We start from the raw sequence: 20,181 nt of genomic DNA on the forward strand, positions 1-20,181 counted from the left end.
AATCTTATGTATTGTTCATTTAATTTTTGTTGTTTTTTCTGATGTTGAGTTGAAGCAAATTTCTGTCATTTAGAAAATATAAGTTGCTTTGCAACAATAAACAATGTTTATAATTATTTCTTGTCTTTTATTTACAAGTTTCAACTTATAATACAAAAATAAAACAAACAATGCACAGAAATTACTTCATTTACAAATAACTAATCAAATTACAAAAGTAATGTACAGAACAACTTTCATTTCTTTTTTTAAGTTTCCCAGCAGCCCCATTTTCTCCAGAACTGTCCTAAAACAAGACAGAAGGAAAGACTTATGAACATTATTAAGACAGGACTGCAAAATGACACAGCAGGACATGCATACAAAATACTCCAGAAATCATATTTCTGGATCATCAAGTTTGCTTAGAAAGTTTGTGGACATATCTTGCATGACAGTGCTAAAATAATAATAATAAAAAAATTAAAATACAAGTGAAAAAAAATACAAGCTATTTCAGTACATTCAAACACAATACTTACATTTATAGAACTAAGTGTATTTGTCGGCCGCCACAGAACCGTCACCCACTTTGTTCGGATGTATCCTTCATTTGTCGGAGAAACGGAGGACGCATTTGAAGTCACGTTCGAATTGCGGCAGCATTCGTCGCGCCGCGGTGACGCAATTGGCCTTCAAATGCAGCCTTCAGAGGATGCATCGTGAATTGGGACGGTCCTCATCGTGCCGCAGTGACGCAATCGGTCTTCAAATGCAGCCTTCGTAGGACGTGGTGTCTGAATTGGGACAGCCTTCGTCGCGCTGCCGTGACGTAATCAGCCTTCAAATGGGTCCTTCGAAGGACGTAGCCTATGAATTGGGACACAGCTACAGATTGTCTAGTCTTGTCTAAAGCTGGCAGTGTTATCAATTTAGCTAGATTTAGCGACTTCCCCGCCCCTTTTGAGACTTTTTTCAAAAGTTTAGGGACAAATATAGCAACTTCTTGGACAAACCTTATCTAAGTTCTCATCTTGCCCACTGATCTACATTCACCTTTATATAGATCAGTGAATTTGCCATTATGATATCATCTAGTGAAATTTGGTTACCAGTTTTAGCTACTTTCAATTGAAAGCAGTTGGCAACACTGAAAGCTGGGCTCACACTGTGCGATTTTTTTTTTTAAAGTTGTACTTGTCAGACTGTACGAACATGATGATCATGTCACACTGTGAGATCTCAGTTGTCATTAATGTCAGACTGTATGACAGTCAAGACGTGTTAAAAACGGATGCGTGCAAGAAAACTTGTCTGGAGTTTTACCTTATCAACCCATAACACGTTCAGTGACTGCGATCGCTGCATTGCACGCAGGGCTGAAATGTTGGCTATCATTAAAAGTATATGAATGGCGGCAATACCGGCGTATTTAAGAAGAATAGTGTAAGCAGCACTACACACCCACATGAAAACAGCAGCACAACCGGTGTTTATCATAGCAAAAGCAGCGTATCATATGAATTCTGTGAGCGGAGGATAATAGTGCCGGAGTTTATGCGGTTAGAAAAAATCTCTAGCACTAATTCTGATCATGGCTTGTCTTGAACATGGCAAACTAGCGATCAAAGACTACAGATTTTAGGCTATTATAAGAATCTTTTGGATTTTCAAAATTTGTCTCAGACAAACAAATCGTGGCCAAAATTGCATAGTGTGAGTCGGGCTTAAGGCCATATCCACACGTCCACGCATATTTTTATAAACGGGGTTTTTCCTTCTTCCATTTTTAAAAAAATCTCCATCCACATTAAAATGCAAACGCATGCAATGAAGCACTGTCAAGAGCATGCCTAACCAACAGGTGGTGATATAATCTCAACTGTAAAGCCATGTTGGCCAATCAGAAGCCTGAAAAAGTTTCCAGTAGGCGGAGATAACAGCGCAGGCTTCGACATCACAAGCCAAAAACTTCGGTTTCGCTGTCTACACGATAACACTGCAACCGAAGTTTTCAAAAATGTTCGGTTTCAGTGACCTGGGGGCTGTTTCATAAAACTATTTTACCAAATAAGCCAGGCTTATTTCATTTATTCTGACTTATTGTCACTTGATTTGGTTTCCGAAAGCAAACTTACCATAGCTCAAGCTCAGTAACTCTGGCAACTTATGCTGGGAAACTAACCAGGGGCAACTTCAAGCTCAAACCGGTGTGCACCGTTTTGCTATGGATTCCGGTTTGAACGACATGTTTCCTGGAAATGGTGTGCAACGGTGTGCAACGGTGTGCAACGGGGTTTGAGATGTGTTTTCTCTTGTTTGTTGGGTGTGTCAAACATGTCAGCCCAATCAGCAGCAACAAGTGACATGTGACGTCACATGTGGCCAAGTATGGTGACCCATATCGGAATTAGTGCTCTGCATTTACCCATCCAAAGTGCACACACACAGCAGTGAACACACACACACCGTGAACACACGCACCACCGTTTCCGTTTAAAAAACGTTTTGCACCGTTTTTGTCGGGGCTGAACGCAGCCCTGGTCCGGAGCAGGCTAACTGTCAGGCTAAGCTGAGCTCCTCTAACACTGACCAATAGGAACGCACTGATATCATCACTGCAATGACTTTCTCACATACAATTAGTTGACTTTATTATTAGTCCAAAAATAAAAGTATACAGAAAATGCTACTTAAATAATCAAATAAAGAAAAAATAGGCTATAACCAACTGTATTTAATGTATTGTGGCCAAAATATAATGACCTTTTTTTTTTTTTTAAGATATATGAAAACATTTTTACATAGTTGCTACTTGCACATTCAGTTGATCAGCAGTTTCTAGCCATGCAGCCTTTCTCTCGGGTTTTATGACCGCTGTACCTTTTATGGTTATTAGTAGAACATTAAGACATTACTATCTAAAATCGCTCTTTAAAGCATTAAATTAAAAGTTAAAACCACTGAATTAAAAATGAAAATAAATAATAGAAATCAGACTACATTTTAATTGATAAGAGAAACACATTTATACTCATTTGAGATAGTAGGGCTGTATTAGCCAGCTTACATTTGATTTACAGTTACTGCTATGATAAAAATACACTTATATGTAGGATTAAAATTCTACATGTGTCACATTTAATGTCGAACAACAAATATTTTAGCAGAAAGCATATTTTATTCAGAATTATTGCGCTATTATTCTATTGCGTTCCATCTGTTGAAATTCGCTCGTTCACTCACGTAAGCCTCGCCCACTCCTGACAGCAAAATGGATATATTTGCATGACTTTTATAACATTTACAGATGAAAAATATACCTGTGACATGTCAGTTATGCACTGAGGAAAACACAACGTCTCAAATGCATTAAACGGCACAAATATTCGCTGTTTGCCATGGTGGATCGATTTGATCCATGATCGACATTAAGGGCTGCTTAAGAATAAGCGTGCACATCAAATTATCCTGACTCATTGAACCTGGATCGATTTAGTGAGATTGCATCAACTTAAATTGTCGTTTATGAAACCGCTTTAGTCCTGATTGATTTGTTAGGTTATTTGAAGTCAGGTTTTGGACTTTAATCCCCGCTTTTCTTAGCGTCTTTTATGAAACAGCCCCCAGTTCTCCTCTGGCCCGAGGAATCAAAACAACAGTTAACATTCTGCACAGCCAGAGGCCTGCTGCTAAAAGGGTCCTTTACTCAAGCAGTTGAACCATATTGACAATATAGTGTCACAAAACTCATGGTGGATTGATAAATCAAACACAGACAAAATCTGTGTACAGAGAGAGAGAGAGAGAAATCTGAATGTACCACGAGCACATGTAAAGCAGGATCCATTAGTGCAAGTCACACTGCTCGCTGTATGGAAATATAGAAGTTATTTTGTGGAAGATAATTGATGTTTGTTTTCAGGTTTGTACTGTTTGAATAGAGTACAAGCGACTGGAGTTTAATATGAAGCCACACCAAGCTGTGCTGTAATGATAAACAATCCAACTGGGATTTCAGTCGCTGCTGTTTTCTTTTAGGGTGTGGGTTTGGGAAGTACTACTGTAAATGACATTACTGATGGTCATTATTTCTTTTTAAGTATTTTGTTGTCTTGTGGAGACAGCATTCTCATGTTGTTTATCAGATTTGCATCTTTTTAGACCTTTTCACACTTTGCTTAACCCCCGGTTATTGTGATTCAAAAAACTGCTTTTAACCCCGGGTAAATGTATTGTGTACAATGTGTACAATGTGTTTCACACTTGTAATTCAGAAGTGGGCTTAGCACCACTTTTTACCCAGGGTTATGCTCTTATAGTGGCAACTTGTACGATTAGATGCTTAGCACCTGACAACCAATTGTGAGTCTCACATTCACATGCTTTGGACAGTTACGGAAACACAGTGCGTTTTATAAATCTTTTCAGCTTTTGCGGGGAAATGGTAAAAAATGGTCAGAGAAAACAACTAAATTTGACTAAAGGGCGAGTATAACTCGTTTGAAGTAATGGTGCTTCATATAACATTATCCAGAGAAGCACATGTTAAAGAAAAGACCATTTCAAGATTCAAGATTTAAAAAAATGTATTAATCCCAGAGGGAAATTGCTTTCCATGTTACAATTGCTCTCAAGACAGAAAGAAAGAAATGAAAGAAAGAAAGAAAGAAAAAGATAATAAAATGAATAAATATATACCTATATATCAATAAAATCAAAAATGAATAAGTAACACATACAAATAATAATATAAAACTATACCAGTGAAAATGGTAGTTTAGATCAAATATGAAATGAATTAAAGTGGAATGGAATGACAAATGTGGAATATAATAAGTCCAGTATGGCAATGGTAATTAAGTACAGTAGTTATATAGTATGCATTGCACACTAATCTTAGTATTAATAAATAGGCAGTAATAATAATAATAAATTGCATTGCACAAGAAAAGTTCCTTATTGCATTTGAAATGAACATGTATTGCACATGCATTACTCAAAAAATGTCCCAGCACTTATAGAGAGGCAACTACTTCCCCCAACAGCCCACCCATAGAAAATGACCCTAGACACCACAGACTCATAGAACATCTGCAGCATAGTGTTGCAGACTTTAAAAGACTTGAGCCTCCTCAGAAAATAAAGCCTGCTTTGACCTTTCTTGAAGAGTGTTGTTGAATTTGATGTCCAGTCCAGTTTGTTGTCTATATGGACTCCCAGGTATTTGTAATTTGCAACAATCTCCACTTCCTCTCCATGGACAGATAAAGGAGTGACGGGGGTCCTGGATTTTCTAAAGTCCACTACAAGTTCCTTTATTTTCCTGACATTGAGCTGTAGGTGGTTTAGCTCACACCAGGTAATAAAAAAAAGTCCACTACCGTCTGATACTCTGAGGTGTCACCACCCTGAATACATCCTACAACCACAGAGTCATCAGAGAACTTCTGAAGATGGCAGAATTCGGAGTTGTAACTAAAATCAGATGTATACAGGGTGAAGAGGAAGGGAGAAAGAACTGTCCCCTGAGGAGCACCGGTGCTGCAGATCACAGTGTCGGACACACAGTTCTGTATGCGGACGTACTGGGGGCGGCCAGTGCGGTAGTCCATAATCCAAGAGACCAGAGGAGTGTATACCTGCATGTTCTTCAACTTCTCCTCCAGTAGGGTGGGCCTGATGGTGTTAAAGGCACTAGAGAAGTCAAAAAACATAAACCTCACAGAGCTCCTCGGTTTCTCTAGGTGAGTATAGGTTCGATGGAGCAGCTGGATGATGGCATCATCCACTCCAAGTTGAGGCTGTAGGCAAACTGTAACGGATCAAGGAAGGGTTTGATAAGGGGCCCGAATGGATCTGAGGATCAGTCTCTCAAAAACTTTCATTAGATGAGAGATCAGCGCGACTGGCCTGTAGTCATTGGGTACACAGGACCGTGCAACTTTTGGTACCGGCACTAAGCAAGATGTTTTCCATAGCACTGGGACCCTCTCCAGATATAGGCTCAGGCTAAAGATGTATTGTAGCACACCACAAAGTTGCGGGGCACAGGCTTTCAGTATTCTTGGACTGATTCCATCAGGGCCCACAGCCTTTGTGGGGCTAAGCCTGCTCAATTCCCTTCTTACTTGATCCTCTGAGATGGTGATGGTTCTCACTACATGGGGGGATGGACTAGTGAATGTGTAGAGAAGTTATAGGAGGGGAGCATTTGAGACTTCACATCAAATCTATTGAAGAAAAGATTAAGCTCATTAGCATGGTCTATATTGCCCTCCAACAGCTGGCTGCCGGTCTTGTAGCCAGTGATGGTTCTCATGCCTCTCCACACCTCCCTCAAGTTATTTTGATGCAGGCTACACCTTATTTAATGTTTAAATAATCCATTGTGAATTGCTGTTATCACAGCCCAGAGCACAGCACAGCAGATTGACGGAATTGCAATTCGGTCCTACAAATGGCGGCCACACCACTGTGTGACGTCACATGAAACCCATGAATACTGTATATCGCACACCCCAGCTTCGACTTGAGTGGAAAATGAATCATCCGCGGTTGTGCTCAAATCGAAGCTGGGGTGTGCGATATACAGTATTCATGGGTTTCATGTGACGTCACACAGATTATTTAACTTGCTAATCATGCTAGAAACATGCTAACAACATGCTAGTAACTTGTTAATAATTCTACCAACATGCTAGTAACATGCTAATCATGTTAACAACATGCTAGTAACACCCTAGCAACCACCCTGAGTACCCTAGTAACCACATAGCAACACTCTAGCAACCATTTTGGGTACCCTAGCAACCGCATAGGAACACCTTAGCAACAAACCCAGGTACCTTAGCAACTGCATAGCAACACCCTAGCAATGGCCCTGGTTACCTTAGCAACAGCATAGTAACACCCTAGCACCCACCCCAGGTAACCTAGCAACCGCATAGCAACACCCTAGCAACCACCCCAGGTAGCTTAGCAACACCCTAGCAACCAATTTGGGTACCCTAGCAACCACATAGTAACACCTTAGCAACCAACCCAGGTAGCCTAGCAACCACCCCAGCTACCCTAGTAAGCACATAGCAACACCCTATCAACCACAGCAAATCACAATGGATTATTTAAACATTAAATAATGTTATTGTTTTATTATTTAACTTGCTTCTTTGCACATGAGCAAAGGTGTTTTTATGAGTCTAACTTACAAGTGCTAGACCACTGATTCGTCAAACCTGCTTGCTTATTTTGTAGTAAGTAACGAATATGCTTCGGAGAAATGTATCGGAGTGAAAGTATACATTTTAATTAGGAAATGTAGTGGAGTAAAAGTGAAAGTTGACAGAAATTAAAAAAAACTCAAGTAAAGTACAGATACTCCTAAAAAATACTTAACTACTGTAACAAAGTATTATTACTTTGTTACATTACACCACTGGTAGCCACGGTGTAAGGTAGCAAGTAAATAAGTGTAGAATTGCACTGTCTGCTTATGTGCATCGGATCGGAGCATAAAACAGTGAGATGTTGAGGCAGGTGAAAAGTGTTTGGTTAATGGGAAATATTTACCTATTGTGCAACTTGTTGCTGAGCCCCGCCTTGATATAATGATTGACAGGTTGGGGGCGTGATCGGCTCGGAATGCATTTTCAAATCCACATTGACTAGTCTACACTGATCGCAGGGTATTTCATGAAAATGCAATTGAAACGTCTGAAGTGAAAGTGTCAATGCATTTAAGAAAAATAAAAGACATTTAAATCACCATTTTTGCAACCATTTAGCACCACATTTGGCTGAGAATGCATTTTGAAATTCACACTGCATTTTGCTACAATTATCACGCGGTATCACGATGAAAATGCAATCTCAAGTATCCTACCCATAAGTCTAAAGGCATTTAGGAAAAATGGCATTTAAATGATAATTTTACTACAGTTTCTGCTTGGACATGTTAAACATATCTAATCAATTTGGGTAATACAATTTCATTTTAATTTTGCAACTTATAAAGCATTAAAATATGTTTTTAATTTACGTATTAAAACTAGTGTAGAAAATGGCAAATGTAAATTATATAATTGAATTTTCATTTTCATTTTGCAATAAATTTTGCGCATATGTATGGGAAAATGTAAATTTAAATACAGAAAGACATTGCCATTTTACATATTGCATTGTCATTTTGCATATTACATTTCAAAATGAATTTTGCTACCCATATGCTTCCATATAAAATCCATGACATCAGAACAATCAAAGCAGGTCATTCAAATAATAGTGCAGCCAATGCTGTAAAGACAAAACCCAAAAATGTGTGTAGAGCAGATTTTCTAAAAGTAAACTCTGAAGTGGAATGTGTGTGTTTAGTAACCTACTTGGCTCAAAGTGCCTAAAAAAAATACAGTGGTGCTAAACTGGCCAATTTTGATGAATTCTACATTTAAGTTCTTCATCGGTATTGTTGTGTAAGTTTCTGCATTAATTCATCTTCTTAAAAAATTTAGCTGTATCTTAATATGATTCTCTTGTTAAATTTGCATGTGCAGTTACATTGAGTGCTTTATTTCATTCAGCATGGTGTAATTTTTTTTCTCTTTTCTATTCTCTTCTCTTCTCCTCCCCCTTCTCTTTATGTGCAATATGGACTTTATTTAATTATTCTTCAGCTAGTTACGTTGGCAAGTCTATAATTTTGTTGTAAGTCCAATGACAATAAACGCATCTGAATCTGAATCTGAAATTTGGAAATTGGGCAGTAAATTTTTAGTTCCCAGCATGTTTTGCATAGGACTGGATAAAGTGAATAACTGTTGAAAATAAGTATTAGGCTATTTTATGTGTTTTTAGTGAAGGGGAAAACCTGTTAGTGTGTATTGCTGTTCGACATTTAAAAGAGTTTTTGTTATGTTGATGTTTTTGTGGTTATCATTGTGCTGAAGAATACACCGCATGAAGCAATTCGTCAATTCTATGAGCAATTGCTTCCCTGCTGACTCTATGAGCAATGGCTTCCCTAATGCCAGTGACATGTAATATCGTACGTATTACTTAATACATATTTGTATTTATTACATTTATATGTTAAACAAGCTTTATTTAGCGTGTACTATGCTAGCTGTTGAATTTAACTTTTTTTTTTTTACATATTATTATACATATTATGTTCAATTATGAAGTTCTTCTAACTCAGGGGTCTCCAACCCTGCTCCTGGAGAGCTACTGACCTGCAGATTTCAGCTCCAATCCCAGACAAACACACCTGAAGCAGCTAATCAAGGTGCTCGGGGTTATTTAATTACATGCAGAGTTGGAGATCCAAAAAAATAAAAAATAAAAAGATTTTTCTTACAAACATTCTTACAAATAGTGAATTTTGGTTAAATGAGAAATTATGATTTGAAGTTATTATATATTTTAAGTTAATATCACAATTGACATCCCTACTCTTCAGCACAATGGTAACCACTGTAAAAAAAAAAAAAAAGTTAAAAAATACATATAATGTCTCGTGACTGCCAGCAACAAAACATTAAACACTAACAGATCTCTCTCACACTTATTACAATCCAGTCTGGCTTTATTTCTTTCATACTAAACTTCGAATTGAGAATTAACTGAGGTTCAGATGTTGATGTTTTATTGAAAATAAGTCACCGTTGTAGAGATAAGTGTTTGTTTAAACTGGGCTCTTGATCCTTGAGTATTTAATGTCAGTTTTACTCTGATTGCTGCAATTGTCTGTTTCTAAAGCACATTTGTGATAACAACAGTTGTGAGAGAAATTCTGATCAGATCATCTTGGTTACTTGTAGGTGATGATGACTTAATCATCGTATAGTGGTCAGATTCACAGATCATCTCAGGAGTCAGATGTCTGAAAATGTTAGCTGTTATTCTTGGGGTGTTATGACATGCTGATATTGTGATTTTTCTTTTTCATTTTATAGGAAGTGTTTTGAGTTGTCTTTTTGACTCACACAAAGATCAAGAATCAGTGCATGAATCTCAACAATTGTATTTTTTATATTTTGTTGACTGTCACCATTGTTGAGGTTCATACGCAGATTCATGATTTCTATGAGTATACGTTATAATATGCTCATAATTGCTGCGTAATGATTTTTAAAAAATTGCAAAAATTTCGAAACGTGAAACTAACAATCCTAAACAATACACTCCAGAGGAGAATTGTGATCACTAGCGTTGACATTAGAATCCTGGTCTCACTAGATTTTTTCTAGCACTTTCTGCTGCAATAAACATGCTTTAGAAACGCACAGTTACAGTAACCAGAGAAAAACTAAAGCTAAAAAGTCAAGGATCAAGACCACAACTAAAGCACACTTATCTCCACAACTTCAAACTTTATTATTGTCAATAAATCATCAACATCTAAACCTCTGTTAATTCTTAATAAGTTTGTATGAAATGAATTCAGTTAGGCTGGTTTGTAGTAAGTGAAGACGTTGAGATGTAGTCAGATCAGTGTTTAAAGTTCTGTTGGGATTTAAAGGGTTTCTGTTGTCTGAGTTTTGTGGGTCACCATTGGTCTGAAGAGTAGAGTGTGTGCTTCAGTCCAGGAGAAGCCCAAGAAACGTTAATGTTTTGCTGCATGTCGCTTTATTTAAAGGCAGTAGCTGTGCTGTTGCTGATGCAGTGATAGTTACATTAACTCAAGCATGTGTGCTGTTGCTAGCTAATCGTTAACTGCAAAAGATTTATATTTTACAGAGAACGTTTCAAAATGATGATTCAGGAATGTTGTTTTTATTAACAGTAAATGTTTAGCACTCTGTGCTGCCATGCATTTCACCGTGTTTTTTTTTTCACAGTGTGGAAAATGACTTTCATCATTTAAAATAAAAAGGATTATATCAAACATATTAAGTAATTTTACCTAACTGGAGAAATCAGGTTACATCTACTAACAGTTGCTTCAGTAAAACTTTTTTTTTCAGGTTGGTTGAATTCAGTTATAATCAGTCATCTTAAATCATTTATTTAATTTCAACAAAACCAGTTATTGTAGATGTTACCAGATTAAGTATTTTCTAAGTTGAACTGACTAAACATTTTTTTCAGTGTGTGTTATCAGGGTTGGATCTGAACTCTACAGGTAGGTGGATCTCCAGGAACAGGATTGGGAAACCTTGTAATTAATTAACCTAAAACTTGTTGTCGATTAAAAAAAATCAGCAATATGTTACTTTTTAATTAGCAAAGTATACAGTTACACTAGAAAGCATGAACCCATAAAAATTGCTATGATCTCTGCATAATTCTGACTGATACATTTTTAGACAATCCTTCAACATGGACTAAATTAAACATATAAAACAAACTTGTTTGTTTTTAAACAATTTATCTAAGGAAGAATTTTTTCTTAAAGTATCCGACGTGACCCCCTTGACCAGCAATAACATCAACCAAATGTTTCTAGTAACTGTGGATTAGGACCCATCCTCGTGGTCTTTGGTATTGTCAGGCTGTAATGTTCTTCTGGGAGAACATCTCTATAGCTTTCCCTCTCTCCCCAGTATATCTACATAGAAACCTGCACAAGCTTTATGGAATAGTTCTATAATGACGGCATAGAATTAGTAAGGGCTTGAGTGCCTTTCATACAAATGACAGCTTGGACTGCTTCTTAGCAAGCTGCAAAAGAAAGTTATTTCCATTATTTTCCTGGAAAACTAAAATACCGATTACGCTTTACACATGCTTCCAGGGAATCCCTAAGGACTTCAGTTCACAGCTTGTTTTCATGAGTTACATGAGTTACTGAAATTTAGGTAGCAAACTGACATACAATCAACATAAATTGGTTTTCGTCATTGAAATGCTGAACAATCCAATATCTTTTTTCTCATCAAAGTCATGTTGAATAAAAATAGTGAAACTGCTTTGCTTATTTTACAATGTTAGACAATCAACACACTTTCTACTTGGCTATTATAGGCCATTATAGTCTCTAAATTAGAAAATAAATAGATAGTTTACCAAAAAATGAGACGTCACAATTTTGTTCCCAAACCTGTATGAAAATGATCCTTCTGTGGAACACAAAAACAGGTGTAATATAGCATGTTTAAAGACTGACAGCCTCAGCTTTCACTTCACATCATCCCATATGTTTTTCTATTAAATAAATAAATGAGAGAGACTGAATAGTCGGTCTGCTTTTGTGTTCCACAAAATAAAGACATGCATGTGAGGATCAACATTAGTCATTCTAAACACAACAGACTCACATAAACATGTGGCTTGTTGCTAGGAGACGTGTGACACATGAAAACAATGTGTTCTAAATCCCTGACTGGATGCAATCATGGTCTGAATTTTAAAAATCACTACTGTGAGGGTGTTCAATCCGGCTCCTACCTTCCAGCAGAGCTTAGCTTCAACCCTTATTAAACACAGCTAATCTGTCATGTCTGTTTAAGGTTTTGGTTTTGCTTATATTTCAAGTCTTCTGTTTTGAGGTTTAGTCACAGCCTTGTTTCTAGTTTGTCATGTGTTTCCCATGCCCTCATGTGATCTTCCCCTGTTCATGTGTCATGTTTTAGTTGTCATAGTAATATGTTGTCTAATTGTTGTGTATTGAAGTACGTAATGCTTTTTTGATGTTTCACATTTCAGGTTATGTTTATCAGTCAAGTTACGTTCTTAGTTCATGTTTAGGTTTTTGTTTCATGTTTATCTCATGTTTCAAGTTTTTGGATAATCAACTTACTAAACTGAAGTAATAAACTGCACCTGGGTCTTCTACACCATTAGCCCCTTTCACACATACAGATTTTACTGGTAAATTACTGTTAAGAGATCATGTGAGAACAGGACCTTTTCAGAAAAACATTGGCAGAATGAATTTACCGGTATGAGACGTTGTAACACTACCAGAAAATTGCCGGAATGATGCTGTGTGTGAACGCAGAATGAAGATTACCGGTATGAGCATGTACAAGTTAAGAACGCTCTGAAGAGACCACAATAACGTGATATTTAGCCCCTGGATTGTGAATTTTGCCAGAGGAACCCTGACAAAAAAACATGTATTTTACCCCCCGGAACGTGATTTTTACTGGGGAACCGCCATTGGGCTAGTTTTGGGCTAATTTTGAGTAGCAGTTGTGCGGGTTTTGTGAAAACCTGGTAACCCTGGGCGCAGCCGTTTAGAGCTCATTTCTGGTAAATGATGTCACAGAATTTACCGGTATTTTGAAACCGATGTGTGAACAGTGCTTTACTGTTAAAACGACTGAATGTCACTGCCTGTGTGAACAGCACATTTTTAAATTCGTTCCTGGAATTTTTACGTCAATTTACTGGTAATACTGTGTGAAAGGGGCTATTGTCTTCATGTGCTTCCATGTCAGCAGAATACAGAATACACGACTAACCATGGACCAGTTGCTCTGTTATGGCTTTGCCAGGGGGATCGTGACCTCCGCCGTGGTCTCCTGCTTCTCCACGGCCCCAGGGCTCCTCTGCTCCATGGTCCAGGTCATGATCCTCCTCCGCTTCATGGATCTGGGGTCTCATTTATAAAATGTTGCGTATAAACTGTCCTAAATTTGTTCTAAGATCATTTCTCAAAAGTGCATAAGTGCGATTCAGAGAAAACGAACGTACCCACAAAAACACGTGCGTATGCCTGTCTTCCAGATGTGACATTTATAAATCGCAAATGATCTTGAAATTGTGCGCAGCTGACTGGTGTCAGATCTCCGCCTTGTAAACGCCCCCTATTTAATATCATTACCATATAAAAGAGCACACGCCAATATCAGAATTTCTATGCTTGAGAATGACTTTGACTGAGTCTGAAATTGAGGTCCTGCTGGTGGAGGTAAAGGTTCGTGTGTGGACGCTTTTTATTTAACAATGTGTAATTATTCTGTGGACAAACAATGTGTGTGTGGTTATATTTTTTCTATTGACTATTATCAAAATTACTACGTCTAGAAACAACAGAAATAATAATAATAATAATAATAATAATAATAGTAGTAATTATAAAACAATTAGGTTTCCAAAAGTAAGAAAACTACTACTCATCTTATAAAGTGAGCCATCCTACTTTTAAAATCGCTTGCTATTACAACTAATAAAAAGTTTAGTATCACGAAATTCTTGCAAAACTGTAAAAAACATTATTGAAATATCAATAATTAAATAAATTATTACACGATTAAGGTCTGAAAAAACCTGCATGTGATTTGGCATTTCTTTATATTTACACAGTTTACTAATGCTGCTCAAATGTGCCATTAATGTACTGACACAAAAATATATAGTGTAGGCTATTTTATACAAATATAACTAATGTAAATGACAAAAACAAAGTTTAAGGCTGATGTCTCTATTCATTTTCACAGAAGCAAAGCAGCAGATGTTATAAATAAAAACAGTTAACAATGTTATTCAATAGAATATATTAAAACCGTTATTACACAACATAGGCCTATTATGATAGACCACACAGACAAAACAGTCGGAGATGCGTTTATGCATTTTTTTTTTTTCTATTTTATGCATTAGTCGTAAATCAAGACTTCGCAAGTTCTCTTGTAAAATTAAATAATAATAAAAACGCATGGAATAAACTGTGTACAGAAAGCGAGTAAAGAACTCTCAACATTAGGCTACTAAAAAGGTCAGTTTAATTTCGCAAAAACTCCCGTTAATAAAAAATCTGACTACACTGCACAATTATCTCTTACACTGCATCTTGTTTATGATGAATTCGGTGCTTGCACGTACCCCACTTTAATTATTATTGCAGCTTAGATGTTCAAATAGCTGCAGTACTCCGACTTTGCCACAAGGAGAAGTGCGTATGCCTGCTCAGACCCTGATGTGGCGGTAAGTACTTTTCCACGTCAAAGACCGTTTTTATAAATATGAACTTTGCCGTGGATTTTAGCGTACACACACTCTAAGATCAAATCTGTCCGTATGCACATTTTATAAATTAGGCCCCTGGCCTTCCAATCCTCCCCTGGTCCTCCTCTGTTCCTCCACCCTCATGTGCTTCCCGAGTTCAAGTGTCATGTTCTCTTTGCTTATCATTGTCATATGTTCCCTTTTGTCATGTGTTTAAGCTCTCATGTTTGCCTTGTCTAGTTGTTGTGTATTGAAGTGTAGGGTTGCAGGGATGCTGGAGTCTAACCAGACAGAGTTTGTAAATGCATGGATATAAATTTTATATTTTACATCATTTATCTCAGTGTCTCCCCCACCTGTGGCCCAAGACACTGGGATAAATGATGTAAAATATAAAATTTATATCCATGCATTTACAAACTCTGTCTGCTTAGATACAAAGGTGGAAAACTTTAATCAATGTAACATACAGGGAAAGACTTTACCATTCAGAACTGTGATGTGGCTCTGTTGAGAGTTCCTCTCTAGTTTTTACTTTTTAGGACTGTTAGTTGATGAACACAATACATATTGTTTTGTGTGAATGCAGCTGATCTGGAATTTGTTGAAATATAAAGCTTTTGAAGCTGTGCATAGAGAATGTCAATATGGGAATGTTTAAATATACAGATCCAAGAAGAAGAGAAATTTTTGATCAGAAAACATGAAATAAACCTTTGACCTCCCTAACAGTGACTTAATCAAAGTCATAAGATGGCAGCATAGCTTAAATAGATTCTAGTAGAATGTCACGATTTTCAAAAACGGAGCTGACAGATACTGAAACACCACTGTAATAAAGTGTTACACGTGAAATTGTCAGAAATGTAGCAAAATTAATGAAAATGGATAAGAAAGAATAAACTCGCATGCACCCCTCAAATTAACCATCACTGGCAATGGCTTTTACACAGAAGGTAGTCCCAACATAATTACTCCTTTTCTTAAAGGAGTGACATCCACTGTTAACAAAACCAATTCATTTTATTAAACACATATTTTATTTTCTTAAAATACATTAATAATAAATTATTTTATAAAACATTTAATTTAATTGTTTGTTAAATCCAATCTTTACATTGTAACTATGCTAACTGTGAAATACACATAAATAAATATAAATATAAATATAAATAAATGAAATCACATCCCATAATACCCCTGTGATGTATGCTGAGAACATGCAGATTTGGTTACACGTGAAAACGTACTTAAATATATATTTAAAAAAATAAAAAAGTACATTTTAAGAGTTTGTTTTCGCCCTCACAATACATATAGGCTATGCAAACATTTGATGATTTATTAGTAGGACTGTTTAACGTTTTATTTAAACTTTTGGAAAGTTTAGGAACGCCACGGCAAATGAAGAATGACCCGTTTGCAAGGTTTGTTTATTTATTTGTTTGTTAACAATTTAGATGTATGCTTTCAAGTGGATGAATATTTTGGTGGGGCACTTACCCACCTGTCCCTACAGAGGAACAGCGGCAGCCCTTAATTAACAGCCCATGGTCGAATATTAATATTAATGAAGTTGACAGAACTAACATTGGTGACGTTCTATGCTCGTTTCGACATTCCCTCAACAGAAATGGGATGTGTGGGAGTGTTTTCAGACAGCAGCGGTGTTATGGGGGATGTAATGTGCACCGCGCCCTGGAGACTCAGGTATCCGCAGGGCTGCGCTCCATCGCTTCCTTGTTTGGACGCGTATAGCGGGCGGCGCTTTGGGTGTGGATCTATAAATCTAGCGGATCACTGCAGTCTGACGAGAGTCTAACGGTCCTCTGCTTCAACTCAGCTCACAAACATCAGGAAACATGAACAAAATCTTTCTCGGAATCTTTGCAGTTGCGCTTTATTTCGCAGTGGGTAAGATACAGATTTTGTATTATTTTCCTTCGTGTCAAAGCCTACTAAACGATATTTAATTAGTTCACACTGTGAATGTAACTTCGAATAGCAACTAGAATTGTAGATAATTTGTAACTGTAGATTATTTGTTGCTTATTTCTGGTTGGCTTATTTGTGTGATGAATGAGCTACTTTCATTGCACATTATTCCAGTCATTGTGGGACATAGGGATGTGAGTCAAGAACATATTAAATTTAGAAGTCTGTGGTTTATGAGTCATTCTCCTATGAGTATTAAAGTATTGCTTCTAATGATTTGGGTCTTCATCAAGCTTCTGAAAAGGAACATTCTGGATTTTGAGAACTTCTTTTTCTTCTTAATGATGCAGTAATGTAACTTGTTAGAATATTGTGTTGGGAAAGCTGGTTTATTCATGCTCTTGCCCACTTGTGGATGTGTGCTTGTTTTTGAGAGAGACACAGGTTAGCTTGAGGCAGAGAGACCCACCCAGTTCGCAAAAGAACTTGACAGAACTTGCCCACTGATGAACCAGTCAGTTTGGTTTTAGACCACAGTGCTGTAGTTTTAAAATCTTGCATCATATTAGATAATGTAATGTAATCTTACTTTGTTTTTTGGTTCTTGCTCCTTTTCTTGGCTGAAATGAGAACTGAAAAAAAAAAAAAACTAAATATCTGCCTAACTGCGGGTTATCACGCACCCAACAGCACATAACATTTCCATACATTAGGACTAAGTACACCATCATTTGCAGAGAGATTTGGTTAAGGATGGACTTGTCCCTACCAATTTTAGGCAAGTCAGACATGTGTCATACTGGTAAGATAAATTAGAAGTGAAAAGCAGAAGAAAATTACATTTACATTAAGTGCCTGTGTAAAGACAAATCTGGGAACAAGACTAGGTGAGGATTTAAAGAGTAGAAAACATTCTTTGTCCCCAGATGTTCTTGTGAAACCAAATGCCACCTTAAAATACCAGGCGATGCATTATTTTTTTCACAGATAAAAACAGAAAATGATGGAAAATTTACTCATTCTTTCAAACTGAGGGATTATTTGTAGGGCATCCTCATGGGAAAATGGGTTCAAAATAACAAGTAATATAACAATATAGCGAGTGTTTATACCAGGGGGCGCTGTTGATTCAGTTATCAGATAAAAAATAAGTTACCCTTTAGAACAGGGGTGTCAAACTCAGTTCCTGGAGGGCCGGAGCCCTGCAGAGTTTAGATTCAACCCTAATTAAACACACCTGATCCAACTAATCAAGTCCTTCAGGCTTGCTTGAAAACTACATGGTATGTGTGTTGGAGCAGGGTTGGAACAAAACTCTGCAGGGCTCCGGCCCTCTAGGAACTGAGTTTGACACCCCTGCTTTAGAAAAAGAAAAAATATTACCTACACTCCAAGCTATTTAAGCATAGACCAGGGGCGGCGAACGTCGGTCCTGGAGAGCCGCAGCCCTGCAGAGTTTTGCTTCAACCCTAATCAAACACACCTGAACAAGCTAATCAAGGTCTGAACGGTTACTAGGAAGCTACAGGCAGGTGAGTTTTAATTAGGGCTGCGGCTCTCCAGGACCGGAGTTCGCCACCCCTGGCATAGACTAAGCATAAAAAGTGGATTTTTTTTTTTGTAGCTGATGTTTTTCTTGGCCATGTAACATGTTGCCTCAAGGGGTATGATAAGCTTTACACTGTTTGTATTGTCTCAGTAACTAACAAATGTTCACTCCTCCATTTTACAGCCCAGTCATTATGGAAAAAGGCCTTTTAATTATAAAACAGTTATATAGTCTAAACCAGGGCTGGCCCGTCCTGTTCCTGGAGATCTATCTTTTTGCAAAGTTCAGCTCTAACCCGGTTCAAACACAACTTAACCAACTAATTAAGATCTTCAGGAGCACTTGATCATTACAGACAGGTGTGTCAGATCCGGGCTGCAGCTGAACTCAGGTAGAACAGGACTGGGCAATCCTGCTCTAAACAATAACATAAAATCACTACGAAACTAAGTTTGGGTTGCTTTTCCAATCCAGTCCTCAAAGAGTAGAAAATGTGTACTTATTTGTTAAATAGAGTTCCTGCCAATAAATATGCTATAGTTATTCTCTCATAAAGATGTATAACGAACAAATTAACTTTATAGCATTTATTCATATTTGATATATATTGTATATTTAATGAACCAGACTCCTTCCTCTCATTGCAATGCAAAAACACTAATAAATGTATCGTCTGATGCTTCTGATAACATTCAGCTTCTGATAACATTCAGCTTCTGAAATGCAAGCAGCACCTTCAGGCAGCAGCCTGGGGCAACACGCTTTCAATCACTCTGCATTCTGATCTTATCTGCAACACTTTCAGATATCTCAGTATATACGTTATCACAATAAGTGTTTTAGTAAACAGAAATCTTCAGAATTTCCCGTGAGAATTTTCCAGAAACGCTCTGTGTTCTTTAGCTAACCCCTGTTTGACTGAACAAACAAACCAGGTAACGTTTTACACAAAACTGTGAGTCACTGTGGAAAACTGTTTGCCAACACATTTTCCATGGCTTTTATTTTCCGTATTGAAACTTGGAATCTTGAAGAGATGACGCTGTCTCAGCAACCGCTAGGTTGGTCACCAAAGGACTGTTTGTTCTGAACAGTATCAAGCAGCTTTCTGTGTGTCAAAGTCTCTGTAACCTCCACCCACCCTACAGCCTGCTCTAAAGAAGATCAAATGATCTTGAAAACAGGTTCAGCAGGGATTTATGAAAGGCATTTCACAGAAAACAGGGATGAACATCATAATTAGCTGAACTGTCACAAAGTCAGGTTAATGCTTGCCCAGATCAAAAATAAGCCTGAAGCACACCTGAATCATCATGCATGTTGGAGAAGGAGAAATGATGTGTTTATTTATCTCAGTTAGTAGTAACTCATTGTGTAGCAAAGTGGTGGATGAAAGAGTTTAATGATTCAGACAATTAGCCTCTTCACCTTGATTGCCTTTAACCCACTCGAATGGTTTGCTTTAACTGCTTCATGTTTCAGAACCCTGTTAGTGAACTGTGACTGGAATTCTTGACTATACAATATGGAGCATTTGCTGTATGATATGTGTATGTTTTCACTGTGTAAACTTGAATGTGTATTTGTGTGTAGACAGGGGGTTAGTGTAGCTGTAGGTTGGGAGAAAAATTGTTTCCAGAATGAAAAAGTCAGATTACAAAAAAAAAAGAAATGTCCTCAGAGATAAAAATGATTTCTAAATATAGGTAAATAAGGTTTTGGTCTATTTAGTGGTTAGTCTGTAATTGTTATTTAAAAAACTAGAAACTACTGCACCAGAATCCCTGATGTAATAATGAAATGCTGTCATATAGAGATCCAGATAA

The 20,181-nt window shown here is 37.3% G+C and overlaps 1 protein-coding gene across 1 annotated transcript in view; it reads left to right on the forward strand.

Moving 5' to 3' along the window:
• The first annotated feature begins 16,551 nt into the window (after positions 1 to 16,551).
• The window catches only part of LOC107679033 (sperm acrosome membrane-associated protein 4-like), a 5,995-nt gene continuing 2,365 nt past the window's right edge, over positions 16,552 to 20,181 (forward strand). Inside the window, exon 1 of the mRNA XM_016474442.1 lies at positions 16,552 to 16,785. Coding sequence (XP_016329928.1) covers positions 16,734 to 16,785 — 52 coding nt within the window. The 5' untranslated portion in view covers positions 16,552 to 16,733. The remainder of the gene's footprint in view (positions 16,786 to 20,181) is intronic.

Source organism: Sinocyclocheilus anshuiensis, unplaced genomic scaffold (assembly GCF_001515605.1).
Source record: "Sinocyclocheilus anshuiensis isolate Anshui unplaced genomic scaffold, SAMN03320099.WGS_v1.1 scaffold2182, whole genome shotgun sequence".
Classification (NCBI taxonomy): domain Eukaryota; kingdom Metazoa; phylum Chordata; class Actinopteri; order Cypriniformes; family Cyprinidae; genus Sinocyclocheilus; species Sinocyclocheilus anshuiensis.